The 14,214-nt window shown below is 38.9% G+C and overlaps 1 protein-coding gene across 2 annotated transcripts in view; it reads left to right on the forward strand.

Moving 5' to 3' along the window:
* ambra1a (autophagy and beclin 1 regulator 1a) overlaps positions 1-14,214 on the forward strand; it is a 92,527-nt gene that overhangs the window by 6,464 nt on the left and 71,849 nt on the right. Inside the window, exons 6-11 of one of the 2 annotated variants that reach the window (XM_089129449.1) lie at positions 707-773; positions 886-2,309; positions 6,447-6,533; positions 8,537-8,719; positions 10,663-10,737; positions 11,213-11,313. In XM_089129449.1, the coding sequence (XP_088985575.1) occupies positions 707-773; positions 886-2,309; positions 6,447-6,533; positions 8,537-8,719; positions 10,663-10,737; positions 11,213-11,313 (1,937 nt within the window). The remainder of the gene's footprint in view (positions 1-706; positions 774-885; positions 2,310-6,446; positions 6,534-8,536; positions 8,720-10,662; positions 10,738-11,212; positions 11,314-14,214) is intronic. The other variant, XM_089129450.1, reaches the window with a different exon arrangement.

Here is a 14,214-nt window from a genome sequence, read left to right on the forward strand (position 1 = left end):
GTTTACTACAGTAAACTTGACAGAGTGAATAAGCTATTCTGAGCTGGTGTGGGCTCGCTTGCATATTCATGGATACTAAATGATGCAAGGGTTTATAGTTACATTCAAGCTATTTTAATGAGGATTTTTTTTCACTGTAAAAATCATTCAGTGAATGAATCAAAATTGAATCACTCATTCAATTTAAAATGTCATTTTGTTTATCAAAGATGAATTTTAAGAGATAATATTCACTACAGGGGGACTTTAATCACCACACATACATAGAGTACATCAAAAAACAAACGAGGCTCATCAAGCAAGCACATTTGAGCTTTCGTTTACCATATGATGCACCGTATGTATTTGTTTAGGTCAATGTTTTGTTTTATATATATAAAGAAGCCTAAATTAAATCTGTTTATCTTATAAAGCGATCAGATCTTTTTAGGAGAATTGAAAATAAAAGCTTGATTCATATAGATTACTTTTAAAATCTCTTTAAGAACTTTTTAAAGTGACATTAATTTGGTGGAATTGGATTTCATTAAAAATATTGTCATTTGTTTTTCAAAGTCAGCGTTTCAAACGACAGGAGGGTGAGTACGTAATGACAGAATTTTCAGGTGAACCATCGCTTTAATGTCTAACATTTAGGCACATCAGAGATTACATCTGATGTCAGTGCATCTGATGCTTTTGTGAACATTCTCTGTGTTTTTTGCAGGTTGGTGAGATTTGATCCATTGGGTCACTATCTTCTAACTGCCATTGTAAACCCTTCAAACCATCAGGTGATGCTTTTTGCTGGAAATGTTGTTGTTTTGACATAAGATCCTATGAATATTTCTATTCTTATTTATTTATTTATTTTACTGTAAATGTGCTTGTATTTGTGCATTGCAGAATGATGATGATCCTGAGATTCCAATGGACAGTGTGGAGATGCCTCATCTCCGTCAGCGCTCCTTCCTGCAGTCCCAGCCTGTAAGACGCACACCAATCTTGCACAATTTCTTGCACATCCTCACTTCCCGCAACTCGGTCCCTCAGGCTGGAGGCAATCCTGTTGCTTCCGCTGACGAGGCCTCTGATTCGTCTGGGCATTACGCTGTTTTGAGGGATCGTTCCCGGCTGCCATACCACGGTTGCGTTCAGCCACTCGGAGTTGTGTGTTTCTGTAGCCGTTGCTCATCAACTAGGGTTCCATCTCCGCCTGACGAGGACTCTTCAGACTCCGCCTCCCTGGAGGGACAATCACACGCATCCACCTTTTCTTCTGCACGCACAGAGCCGCGGATACCACGATTTCCTGCCGAATCTCGTGCTGCAAATCGGCCCTCAGCATTTAGCTGTGTGTATGGTGGTGGCAGCAATGTACGGAACCATTCTTCTAGCTCTGGGAGGAGGAGAGTGGCTGGAATGGCACCTATCCCACCTTTCCGGCAGCATCCACCAGGCAGGGAAGGTGGAGGCCGTTTCCCTGGGGCAGAATGGACAAGCAGTGTGCTTAATGGACGAGGTAGTAGTTTGACTCCACCCAGAACCAGTGCTTCTTCCGTCAGCCCGCATTCTGTCCTTCGACAGCAAGGCACTTCCAGCCAATCACCTGTTTACACCTCTGCTAGTGATGGATGGGGCTTTCCTCATAGCAGTGGCAGCTCATCAGGGACTAGTTCTAGCAGGCATCACCCACCACAGGAAGAGGGGCACAGCAGCCCTTCTTCCATTCGCAACGTTCTTCAGTGTAACCTTAACCGCTATTTCATGGATTATGAGCAAATGCAGGACCTAGTGCAGCCACTAGAGGGCAGCAGGCCGGACCATCAGACTCAGGAAATGCTGAATAACAACATTGACCCAGAGCAACCGGGCCCATCTCATTATCAGCCACTTCACGGCAGCGAAAACCGCTCCCACAGTCACATGAATCGCTGTAGAGTCTGTCACAACCTCTTCACCTATAATCGGGGTACTCAGCGCTGGGAGAGAACCGGCCAGCCGACATCTGCTGAGAGAAACGCAGCTTGGCAACCTACTAGTCCTGCCTTTCAAAGCGTAGCCCCAGTCTCACATTCTGATCATCACCTACTTGAACGTGCACCAATAGAGCCCAGTCCAGACACCCCAGAGCCTCACGTACCCTTTTTCCGCAGCACAGCTACCGGTCAGCACGAGGATCAGGACGTCGGGCTGGTCTTCAACCAGGAAACTGGCCAGCTAGAGCGTGTTTACCGGCCATCTGCCACCTCTCGTTCAGAAAACGTATCACAAGAAGCCTTAAACCAGGAAATGCCTGAAGACCCACAAGATGATGATTACCTACGCAGGTAAGGCAGTAGACTAGTTTGAATGGGTCAAATCAAACTTTCATTGATTCTTTGATATGGAAAGGTCTCAATGTACCATGAAATCATACTGTTTCTCATTTTCCATTGCCAGTTAAAAACTGAAAAAAATGACTGCAAAGATGTTTAGAAACGTTGTCCGACCAATCACAGTAATTATTAGGATTTTCTTTTTCTGCTTTCCCATTTAGGTCAGTGGTTCAGACTTTTACTTGCCAGTGTTTTCACTGACCCCACTATAGTTTTTTTTTTTTATGTGTGATATATATATATATATATATACTGTTACTTTTTTACTGTTACTTTTGAACACTAGTGTGTATATATATATATATATATATACACACACACACACACACACACACACACACACTAGTGTTCAAAAGTAACAGTAAAGAAATGTACAATTTGGCAAAAGATTTCTATTTAAAATAAATGCTGTGTTGTCAAAGAATAGTGAAGAAATATTAATATCACAGAAGTATTAAGCAGCATAACTTTTCAACATTGGTAATATTAAGAAATATTGTATGCATAAACAGCAAAAAAATATAATGATTAAATATGTTCATCAAATTGCTCATTGCTGTGTGGAGAGGCTGTTGGCAGTGCAAAACTGTATTGGACCCGACAGCAAACCCAAAGTCTTTGTGTGAGTGCAGAAAAGCACTGTTACTCATTTAACATGTGAAGGGACTGACACAGCAGTTGTAAGTGGTTTGCATGTGAAATGAGCAACAGCTCTGTGTGAGGTGCTCTGGTGATAACACCTGGCTGCGAGTTTTCTATCATGTCAAATTTCATTTTCATCTCCCTTATTCTTCAATAATAGCCTCTGAACAAAGACGCTATTATATAGTGACAAGATCACAAAGCAGTCCGCACTGCAATGCGCCATATAAACTGTTATTAGAGTAAAATGATCAGGCACCTTGTTTGGCCTTCAAGGAAAAATGTCTAACATGTAAATCAGCTTGATCTGACCTTGTGTCCATCTGTGTGCACTCTATTAGCCCTCACAGCGCTGGACACAATATTAATGAGGTGATTAATGATCTGCAAATCAGCACACTTAGTTCCAGACAGCATAGATGAATAAACTTTGAAGGGATAGTTCACCCGCAAATTCTGTCATCATTTACTCACCCTCAAGTTGATCCAAACCTGTTCGAGCTCCTTTCTTATTTTTAATACAAAAAAGATATTTTGAAGAATGTTGGTTACCAGACTGGTTCAACTTGACGGTGAGTAGAGGATGACAACATTTTCCTTTTTGGGTGAACTATCCCTTTAAGAGTTGAAGTGAAGTGAAACATTTTCTATTTGCATTTGCTACCTAAATTATAAAGGACGGCTTTGCATAGAGACAGGCCAGTGCATTTGATTGTTATTGTTTTTCTATTTGACTGTATATGAATTTCACAAGAGGTTGTTGTGTTCACCAAGCATGTCATAGGTGAAATGCTTGGCAGACTTCTGAGATGGAGTTCATTTGGAGCCTCCACATGCCAGTCAGAATTTTACTCTGAACTGCTCTGAGGCCCCTATAACAAATGAAAGTATCTGCAAGACACTGACAGTAACTATAAGTGAGAGAAACATATTTGTTGTATTGACATGGCTTATATACTGGATCTACACAAGCTGCATGCATCTGCCATTTGAGATTTGTGAACGTTATTTTTGCACAAGGCTCTTGAAGTACTGAAAGTTGAATTACTTTTCGAAAAGTGCTTTCAATTAACTAAGGCTATGTGTCTACCATTCAAATGTTTAGGTATTTTTAAAAGAAGTATCTTAAATACAGTAGAAACAGCAAGGTTGTGACTTATAATGACAATCTTAAATGTTTCCTATTTGAATATATATATTTTTTTAAAATACAATTTATTTCTGTGATTTCAGCAGTCATTCCCCAAGTCTTTTGTGTCTCATGATCTTTCAGAAATCACCAAGAAACATTTCTTAACACATTTATTAATGGTTGTGCTGCATAATCATTTTGTGAGACATTTTTTGATTGATTGTTAAAAAGAACAGCATTTATTTAAAATAGAAATATTTGTAATATTTAAATGTCTTGACTATCACTTTTGATTAATTTAATGCATCGTCATTGCATTCATGTAAAAAAAAAAAAAAGTACTAACGCCAAACATTTTGAATGTTTGTGCATGTGCTTAGCTTGCCCAACACGATCATATTGTGTTCTTATATTCAGATTATTTTTTCAATAAAAATTAATGGGGCTTTTGGGCAGTTTTGGGCTGTCAATCTTTTCATCATGGCTTCTGTAGAAAGAGTTAGTTACTACTCTTCAATTTCTGTAGAAAGAGTTAGTTGCTACTCTTCATACTTTTATTTCATAGTACAGTTGATGATGATATTTTGTGCTTTACTAGTTTTTACACTCAAAAACTGTGTATTGTGTTAAGCCCTCTAAAACTGGTCCTGAATTTTTATTTGGTTATGATGATGAACTATGGGTCAGACTGCTGATGCTGCATTGTGACTAGACACCGCCATTAAGGTAAACAATGACTCACAGACTAGTAGTCAACTCCTTTTCTGGACTGTCACATTCGACTATTCATAATGAGTATTAATGCAAACCCTTGGTCACCGGCACACTTGTCTCACCAAGTGTCCTTTTGAGAAGTGAGTTCTGAAGTTAAGTTAACGGTCCACTTTAAGTTGAAATTTATCTTTTTGGCACTTTTGAAAGGAATCTGACCTAAAATGTGGGACAATTTTTGCTGATTTTGCCCCTCAAGGTTTCCTGCAATGTCCGTTACAGTCCATTAGGGGGAAGTAGCTCATCACACTGTGCAAATGTGGTGGTAACTTTGCACATATAGCCTATCTTCAACACTTAGTGGCCAATGGGCCTTTATTCTGATTATGTACTTGCACTCTAACTAACACACCGACCTGCTCTTGTCATGTTGCTGAACAGCCTGTCCCATGTGCATGGGGGTTTTATGATTCGGTTGAAGCTGTGCAACGAAAAACAATATCACACTTCACTTATGCAGGAGAGCAAAATAATAATAATACTGTCCTCCCATGAGTCCCACTTTGAGCTTTGAGCATGGTGCAAAGTATCAGAACGAATTCTCATCACTACCTGCTATAGTGTCGTACATTAAACAAGAGCAATTTGTTCACTGTAAAATAAATAAATTATTCTCATTATAATTATCAAATTGTTATTATTAAATTATAGCATTATTATGTAAGTAACAGTTTCCTCTTTGCAATAGCATAGACAGAGTAAAATGCTGATATTTAAACCTATACAGTAGAGACATAACTGTAGTACCAAGTAATGCTACAAATGTTGTACTTGACAGGGTTATTGTAGGCAAAACAATAAAAAAAATAATACCCTCAGCATAAAAAAACCCAGCAAAATTTGGAAAAATGTTGTGTTTTTAAAGAGGCTTCATCTCTGTTAAAATGCAGATCTTGATCTTTAAGAGTCAAAGGGAGCAAACAAAGCAAACTGCGTGAAAAGGAGTCAGAATCGATTTGTTCTGTTTTTGCTGCGAGTCAAAGGGCAGAAGATGGCATTCTAATGAAGAGTCGAGCACACCCACACCAAAAACATTCATGTGCACACATCACACTGACTCATGCTGAATAAAAATGCCCCGCTCGATACACAACTTTCCGTCCAGCTTTGTGCCCTGCCAGTCGGAGGCAGCATGTTTTCGTCCTCGGGACACGGTCTCCTCTCTTAATTCCCTTCAGCGAACTCTTAATTGTATGAGGAATAGTACAAACTCAAACGTAAAAAATGCCCCAATTTATTGGGTTATTAACTGATTCCTAGCCTAGCCTGGCAGAGCGCACATCATTACTTACACATTACATTATATTCATTTAGCCTTCGCATAACAGTTGGTAATGAGCTTACTAATGTCCTTGTGCAGTTTAATGAGATTTTTAATGATTGTGATGGCGCTTGGTGGGGAGGTTACTGTTGAAACCGAGTAGTGGAAATTGGACGAAAATGTGTCGTCTTTGTCCGATGTCTCGAGAGATTTTTTATATGAACAGGAAACGAAGGTCTTCACAATTTGCAAACATACATAGATATATAATTCTGTTTTGTAGGAGGCTGCTGGAGTCATCCATGATGTCTCTTTCCAGATATGACGTCTCTGGATCACGAGACCATCCCATCTACCCTGACCCGGCCAGGTGATTCAATGTGTGTGTGTGTGTGTGTTTGTGTGTTGTGTAACCTGCTTTTCGTGGTCATGCCGGTTGACCGGTGAGATCTGGGTAATGAGGAATTGTGTGTCACACTGCCGGACAGTGTGACATTTCAGACCTGCCAGCACCCCAATGTCCCCCTAATTCAAACATGCACACACAGAGCCTGTCGGCATCCTCTGACTCTGTGAGCGAGGCTCATAATAAAGTGAATTCATGGCTAGTGAGTCATTGTTGAGCTCTGGGGTATCAGCTGTGGTCTGGGATCAAGACAGATTGTTAGTACGGACTCCCACTGGCAGGTTTGTACAAACACATGGGCTGATGCACACCTCTAACCTGTGAATTACCACAACAGACTCATTTCCCCCAGAGCAGAATGTACCTGGTGTTAGAAGGATAGTCCGACTCCAACACATTCAAAACCACAAATAATTGGCGCTATATGACACTGTTGTTTCCCGGATCTCTCCCTCTGTCTCCCTGTATATTGGTCTAAAAGACATGCTGATGAACAGTGTGTGCGCGCGTTGGTGTGTTTAGGCTCTTTCAGACAGAATGCGACTGTTTTGGCTGATTCTCAGTTCTTTTGGATCTCTATAAAAATCTGCCATGTTCCTGTGATTGTGTGTGTGTGTGTGTGTTGAATATTCAGTTTTGTTTGCTTCATAATTATAGTAATTGCCTTTATGACTGGTGAAGATGTTACCATTTTCTGTTACTCTGGTGTTTATTGGGAGTTTAGCTCTGTTTGTCTTAGTACAGTTCATCTGTTCCAAGCTGCTGGTAGATTTCCTTGCTCAACTAGTCCAAGACGCAAAGAAACTCCAGATGCTCTTCCTGCACAAAAGACTACGCTTTAAGGGCTTCATTTAGCAAGTCGTCCTGACAAAATGTTATCTAATGTCTCTACAGCTGAATTAAATGCAGAATAGATGCAGATTTCTTATCAGCAATTCAAAAGATGCATAAAACATTTGATTGGTTTGTCCATCCATACTGATGTCTTATGAAAGTAATTTAAATGCCTCTGATTGACCATTACATGATTGTATACAATGAACAGTCTAGTCTGTGATTGGTTTTGAACCATTGCAGAAAAACCCCTGTTGAAATTTGAAACCTTTGGCAAAATGTGCATTAAACGTATACACACACACACAAAACATTATTAAGTGACAGCTAAAGTTTATAAGTTTAAGATGCTGAAGTATCGGTTTCTGTATTGGTAGATTATTAAAATTAATTAGATACTGATAACAAATAAAAATATTGCTATCTCCCAATCAGTGTTGGGTAAGTTACTCTAAAAAAGTAAGTAATTACTAGTTACTAATTACCTCTTCAACAGTGTAATTAGATCTCTAAAAAGTATTTAATTACTTTTAATTACTAATTACTTTCAAAATCCCATATTAATCTCAACCAGCGGAATTATACAAGGATAGACATGAATCTGTTTGAACTCTTCCAAATAAATACTATAAAATTGCTTGAATTATCCTTAAACTCACCAAGGTGGAGAAGGTTACATTATAAAAATATACTTTTTAACATCAGACAATACATTTGGATGTTTGATCTCATGACATTTCACACTTTTTTCATACATATTTTACAATAATTCATACGAATTTGTACGAGTGTGGTCGTACAATTTAGACACCTCATAAAATGCATACGAATCGCTGTGAGATCGGATTGATCTATACGCAGTATTTACCTCAATTACATCAGAAGTAACTGTAATTAAATTACAGATAAATGAAGAGTAATCCCTTACTTTACATTTTGAAGGGAAAAGTAATTAAATTACAGTAACTAATTACTTAGTAATTAGCTACACCCAACACTGCTCCCAATGCAAGTATTTATTTGATTATATATATATATATATATATATATATATATATATGTACTGTTTGATATGTTATCTATCTAGTGAATATCTAACATCATTTTGGTTTCTATCTGTGTTGTGTGTGTAGGTTGTCCCCTGCAGCTTATTATGCACAACGTATGATCCAGTATTTGTCTCGGCGTGACAGCATTCGGCAGCGCTCTCTCCGTTCCCCCAGCAGACCCCGACCCCTGTCGTCTAATTCCAACAGCCTCTCGCCTGGCCCCGCCCCCAGTGTGGAGAGCAACGAAGTTGATTTTGAGGAGTTTGAGTAAGTAAACAGTCACACAGACACACAAAGCCTGTGACAATTAATTGTTCCTCGGTTGTTATCTGCTCTCATCCGCTTATAAAAATCTCTATGTATTTATTTTCCTGTATTGTTGCTAGGCAACACAAAAAATACACAGGGCTGGCTCTGAATTCCAGAATGTTAGCACTTGGGCTTTTCAACCGACTTATTGAGCTTGCCAACAATTTGTGTGCTAGGTTGCCTGTGGCGTCTCTTCTTATAGCGTTTGGCATTAGCATTGGCCTTGGCTTGAAATGCACTTTACTACGTCCAATCGGAATCAGTGAATGTACTGCTTTGAGCTTACTGCTCTTTTCCTCAACTGCCGGACTACTGTGAAATTATGTTTTTAGTTTAGAAGTCAGAAGAATTTTTCTTCTCACCCATTATGGTTTCTGTTCAAGTCAAATGATATGCATTGTGGTTTTCAAAATAGATAAGAGTGTTTCAAAGCAGGAATACTAAGAATTGTGTCTTCCAAACCACCCAGTGATCAAGCCAAAGGTGATAATGACAAGCAAAAACTCCCCACTATGTTTAAGTAGATGAGGATTAAACCTTGTGAGTCAAGCTGGGGAAGCCCCCTTCATCTGACTTCCATATATTTAAACAAATGCACTACTGTCCAAATGTTTGGTGTCAATAAGATTTTTTTTTTTTTTTTGTCATGTATATGGAAGTATTTTTTTCTGCATTTATTTGGTCAAAGGTATAGATAAAATGGCAATATGTGAAAAATGATTGTAATTTCAGTTTGAATATAAAAGAAAACACCAATGTGTTGCAATGTAATGCAATGCAATGATGGCAAACTATTTATTTTCATCAATTTTAATGCTTCCTTGCCGAGTAAAAGGTCTATTTTCTTTCCCAAAAATAGTCTTACTACCCCCAAATTTTCGATTTGTAATGTAAACACAAAGCATACATAAATTATAATTTTAACGTATGTTATCCAGCCACATAGTATTAATGACATTCATTTGTTAAATATAATGAAGTTCTAATGAAATATTTTGGAATATTTTGTTAGTAATCCATTGTTTTTCCCACAAGCAAATAATGAAATTCAGTTTCCTATTCAATCTCATTACCAGCCATTTAAAAACGTGAGCATTACTCTCTTTATCTAGAGACTCATATTTTTAATATGAAAATGCTCTTTTAATTTGTTTGCAAAATGCATTTTTGGAAGCAGCCAGCTAGTCTGTGCTCAGGGCTTTAGTCATCTGTCCTTTTATGGAACCATTAATTCTCCAAAAATGTCTCTCTTTCCCTCTTCCCAACCCATCCACTAGTGGAATATCAGTGCTTCTCACCACTCCAAACCACGCAGCTTTTCTCTCCCTCTCTTACTCTCTTTTTTCTTCTTTTTTTGGCACGGATTAGATGCCCTCCTCTGAGCTGATGAATAATTCCACCCGCTGGCTGGAGAGTTCAGCGTTCAGCGCTGCAGTCTGGGACCACAGATCCATATTCATCTGAATATTTATGAAACCCATCAGTCTTTCAGTTAGCCTTCATATTAATATGTATTTTTTTTTTTTATAAACTTTTACTTTCAGTTCTTTATCAATCATTTCCACTCTTACCTTTAAAACATACTGGTGTTCTCATTTAGCTAAAAATATTGCAGAGATGCTTAAAGGGTTAGTTAAATGAAATAGTTAAAAATGAAATTTCTGTCATTAATTACTCACCCCCATGTCGTTCCAAACCCTTCATTCATCTTCGGAACACAAATTTAGATATTTTTGATGAAATCCGATAGGTCAGAGCTCAGAAAGGTAGTAATTCGGACCTTGAAAGGTTCTTAAATTTGAAGTTAACCAAGCTGTGGGAACCCTGTATTAAGCAAGTTATGATTGATTCAGTGATGATTATTATTGTTGCTGACCAAGTGTGTGTGTGTGTCTATACAGGGATAATGGAAGCAGACATAGGGCTCCTCGTAACGCACGCATGTCTGCCCCCTCTCTCGGTCGCTTTGTGCCCAGGTAGGAACACTTTTAGCCTGTTTATGCCAAATGCACCAGAAACACATTCTAACTCTGTTCCAAAACTTAGTGAGCTGCCTACTGCCTACACAGGCACCTTCCATCTGAGAGTGTGTTGTGTGCTACACAAATAGCACTGCACTTTGATTTTAAAACTACAGTAGTCATGTGAGAGAAATTACACAATACTTAAATAATAATATACAGTAAATAGGCATTATACACTACCATTCAAATGTTTGGGGCTCAGTAAGGTTTCATAAAGTTCATGAAAGAAGTGTTTTATGATAACTAAGGCTGAAAAATGGATATATTGTTTTACTGAGTTTGTCAGAGCATTGTGGGTTTGTCTTCTCAGTGAAATGAAATGAAATGCTGATGAATGTCTTATACAGACTCAAAACTATCAAATCTTGGCTTCACATATTCAGTCATTCTCGCTCACACTGCCTCTGTTTCACTCCATCTCTCCCAGGCGGTTCCTTTTGCCGGAGTTTTTGCCGTATGCTGGAATCTTCCATGAACGAGGACAGCCAGGCCTGGCAACACACTCATCCGTCAATAGGGTCCTCGCAGGTACGTTTGCCCTCTAAAGCTTCTGTTTTCTAATATTAGATGGGATGGTACTCACTGAAGGCTTTGTCAGGGATGGAACTTCCCAAAAATGTTTGAATAATGTCATGTGTCAGGTCAATGACGAGTGCTAATTCGCCCACTCACCCTGCTATTTTGGCTATGAGGGCTCTCAGCTGGGCTCTTTAACAGTAGTTGTATTAGCTTAGACTTTTCTGCATTAAAAGGGTAGTTCAACCGAAAATAAAATATTCTGTCATCTGTTCACTTTCATATCGCCCCAAATATGTATAATTAGCACAACGAGCTTCAGATGCCATATAATACTTAAAGGTGCTCTAAGCAATGTCGGTGACATGACGTCTTGTTGACGTTTAAAGTATTTTCAAACAAAACGGAGGCTAGATAGACCCTCCCTCTTCCTCATCTGCACTGACCCCCCCCCCCCCCCCAAACCCCACCCCCAGGGCCTTCTTGTTAGTTATTGGCTGGAACAGTTTGTTATGTTTAGTGGAGCGGGTTGCCGCAGTTTGTTTTTGTTGCCATTTGTGGAGCCTGGGTTGTCTGCATAGATCGTGTTTTTTTGTGTGTTTAGGGGACAGGCAGCTTGCGCATAGTGAGGAGATTTTTTTCTATATGTAACAAAAAATGTTTGGGCCTAAAAAACATGTGACATCGCTTAGAGCACCTTTAACTACTTTTTGGGGGAGTGTTTACACTTTTTTTGCTTGCGAGCTTGTCGTTTGGAAATGAGTAAGCTACTAAACTACTTCAGATGAACCAATTGTCATTTTCAAGTAAACTATGCCTTTTAGTATTAGCCATATATAGCTGCAGTGACATCAACAATGTGTTAGCTACAGAAATATTGTTCCAACTACTGTTTTATTCTTTTTTTTTTTTTTTTTTTTTTTTTTTACCAAACAAAATCTTTCAGAACTAACACACATCCTGGATTCTTCACTTGATTGCAAATATCTATGGTTTTTTATTTCTCAAAATAAGTCCTATGTTTTTGCCTTACCTCTTACACCAAACCTACAGTCAACACACTCCAAGGCAACTTTCTAAACACCCTTTGTCTTGAAATATACATCTAGATACACCTGTATGCCCTCATCACAGGGTTATTTAAAAATATTTCTTGAAGCCAGCTACCAGCTGCATCGGATGTGCCGCTGAACATCTTGCATACACAAGTCAACAACTTCCAGAAGTGCGGAAGAACCAAACAGATGTTGTGAATGCATAGTAAATTACTAGACAGAAAAAAATTGGAAACCACAAGCACAGTTCCCTTTCGAACGGTCACTTCGTATTGCGTGCTGCAGCAACTGCACATCCAATGGCGTGGGCGTGTGACCAATGAGACCACTCTACGTCATTACACGTCAGAGCCCGTCAAGGGGGGTGGCCTCAGCCTATGTTAGTCCCTAAATTCACCATTATAGCGGATTTTGCTCCTTCAGCGACAAACTACACGTCTCTGACGGCTTATCCTATGAGCGAGCCAGGCGCTCTGTGGGCTAATTGTGCAGCTGGAAATGTGTTTTACATAAAGGTTTCAGCAAATCAGGAAAAAGGAGTTTTCCCACTGCGTATAGCTACGCAATACTTCGTTCTCTAACTCAGGGAACTGAGGTTACACGAGTAACCAAGTAGTTCTTATTTTCAACATTACAAATTTTTTATCAGCCTTCGTTTGAGTGCTTATGAGGGCGGATGTCCCATACTTCACAGATCCCACTCCCCACATATCCTGTACCAATTCAAAACAATGCAAATATCCACAGAACTGTTTCTCACTTTTGCATACCAGCATTCTGTCTCCCACACAGAGAGGCATCTTCAGCCCACACTAATTGCAGTGTGTCATACGAGGTTCAGAAATGCCCCTCTCCAAACCCTCTTCAGCTCACACAGAAAAGAGCATCATGACTTCACTTTACAAATCGTCCTCTCCTCTCCTCTCCTCTCCTCTCCTCTCCTTGCATGTTCATGTCAATTTTGGAACAGTTATTACTTGTCGTCTGACAGATTTTTCTGTGGCAAGATGAATAATGTGCATAAATTAACCCTCAATTATTGTTAAAACAGTGCTTATCTAGTTTTTACTAATTGTTAAGTGCACTGGTAATGAATTAATCATATTGAATTTCTTAGTTTTTAAATAGAGAATTACTTTACCTAGCATCCAATAATCACTTTAGGGATTCAAGTTCTGTAATGGGGTTGTTTTCTTTGTGGACTCCTATTATATTCTGTTGCTAAGGGTAGTTGCATTGCCATGAGGTATGATGATAAGATGAGATGGGAGGACTGTTACTGTTAACTCCTGGGCAAATATCCAAACTGATGGCAATTACCTGCAGACATTCTCCCTCCTTCAAGCATTCTCCTTTTCTAACTGCTCTTAGACAACTTTATACAAGCCCCACAGCACAGAGCGCACACACACACACATACACACACATGCACATTTAGACACAAATTTTCACATACCCAAGATTTCTCTCTCACTCTTTCTGCTATTGCTGTGTATTTATTTTTCTACCCTGAGATCAGGGCTCTTCAATTACTTTGCTTTGAGAGCCAGATTATCCAAATGGAAAATTTAGGGAAAAGGACTTTGAAAAACAATTTTTTTTATGTCTAGTCATGTTATTATCAAAAACAAAACTAAACCCTAATATGTATATTTGTGTGTGTGTATGTATGTGTGTATATATATATATATATATATATATATATATATATAAAATAATCTAAAGGATTATTAGGAACACCATACTAATATTGCGTTTGACCCCGTTTCACCTTCAGAACTGCCTTAATTCTATGTGGCATTGAGTCAACCAGGTGCTGAAAGCATTTTTTAGAAATGTTGGCCCGTATTGATAGGAT

This window comes from Pimephales promelas, chromosome 1 (genome assembly GCF_988280905.1).
Source record: "Pimephales promelas chromosome 1, fPimPro1.hap1.1, whole genome shotgun sequence".
Lineage (NCBI taxonomy): Eukaryota > Metazoa > Chordata > Actinopteri > Cypriniformes > Leuciscidae > Pimephales > Pimephales promelas.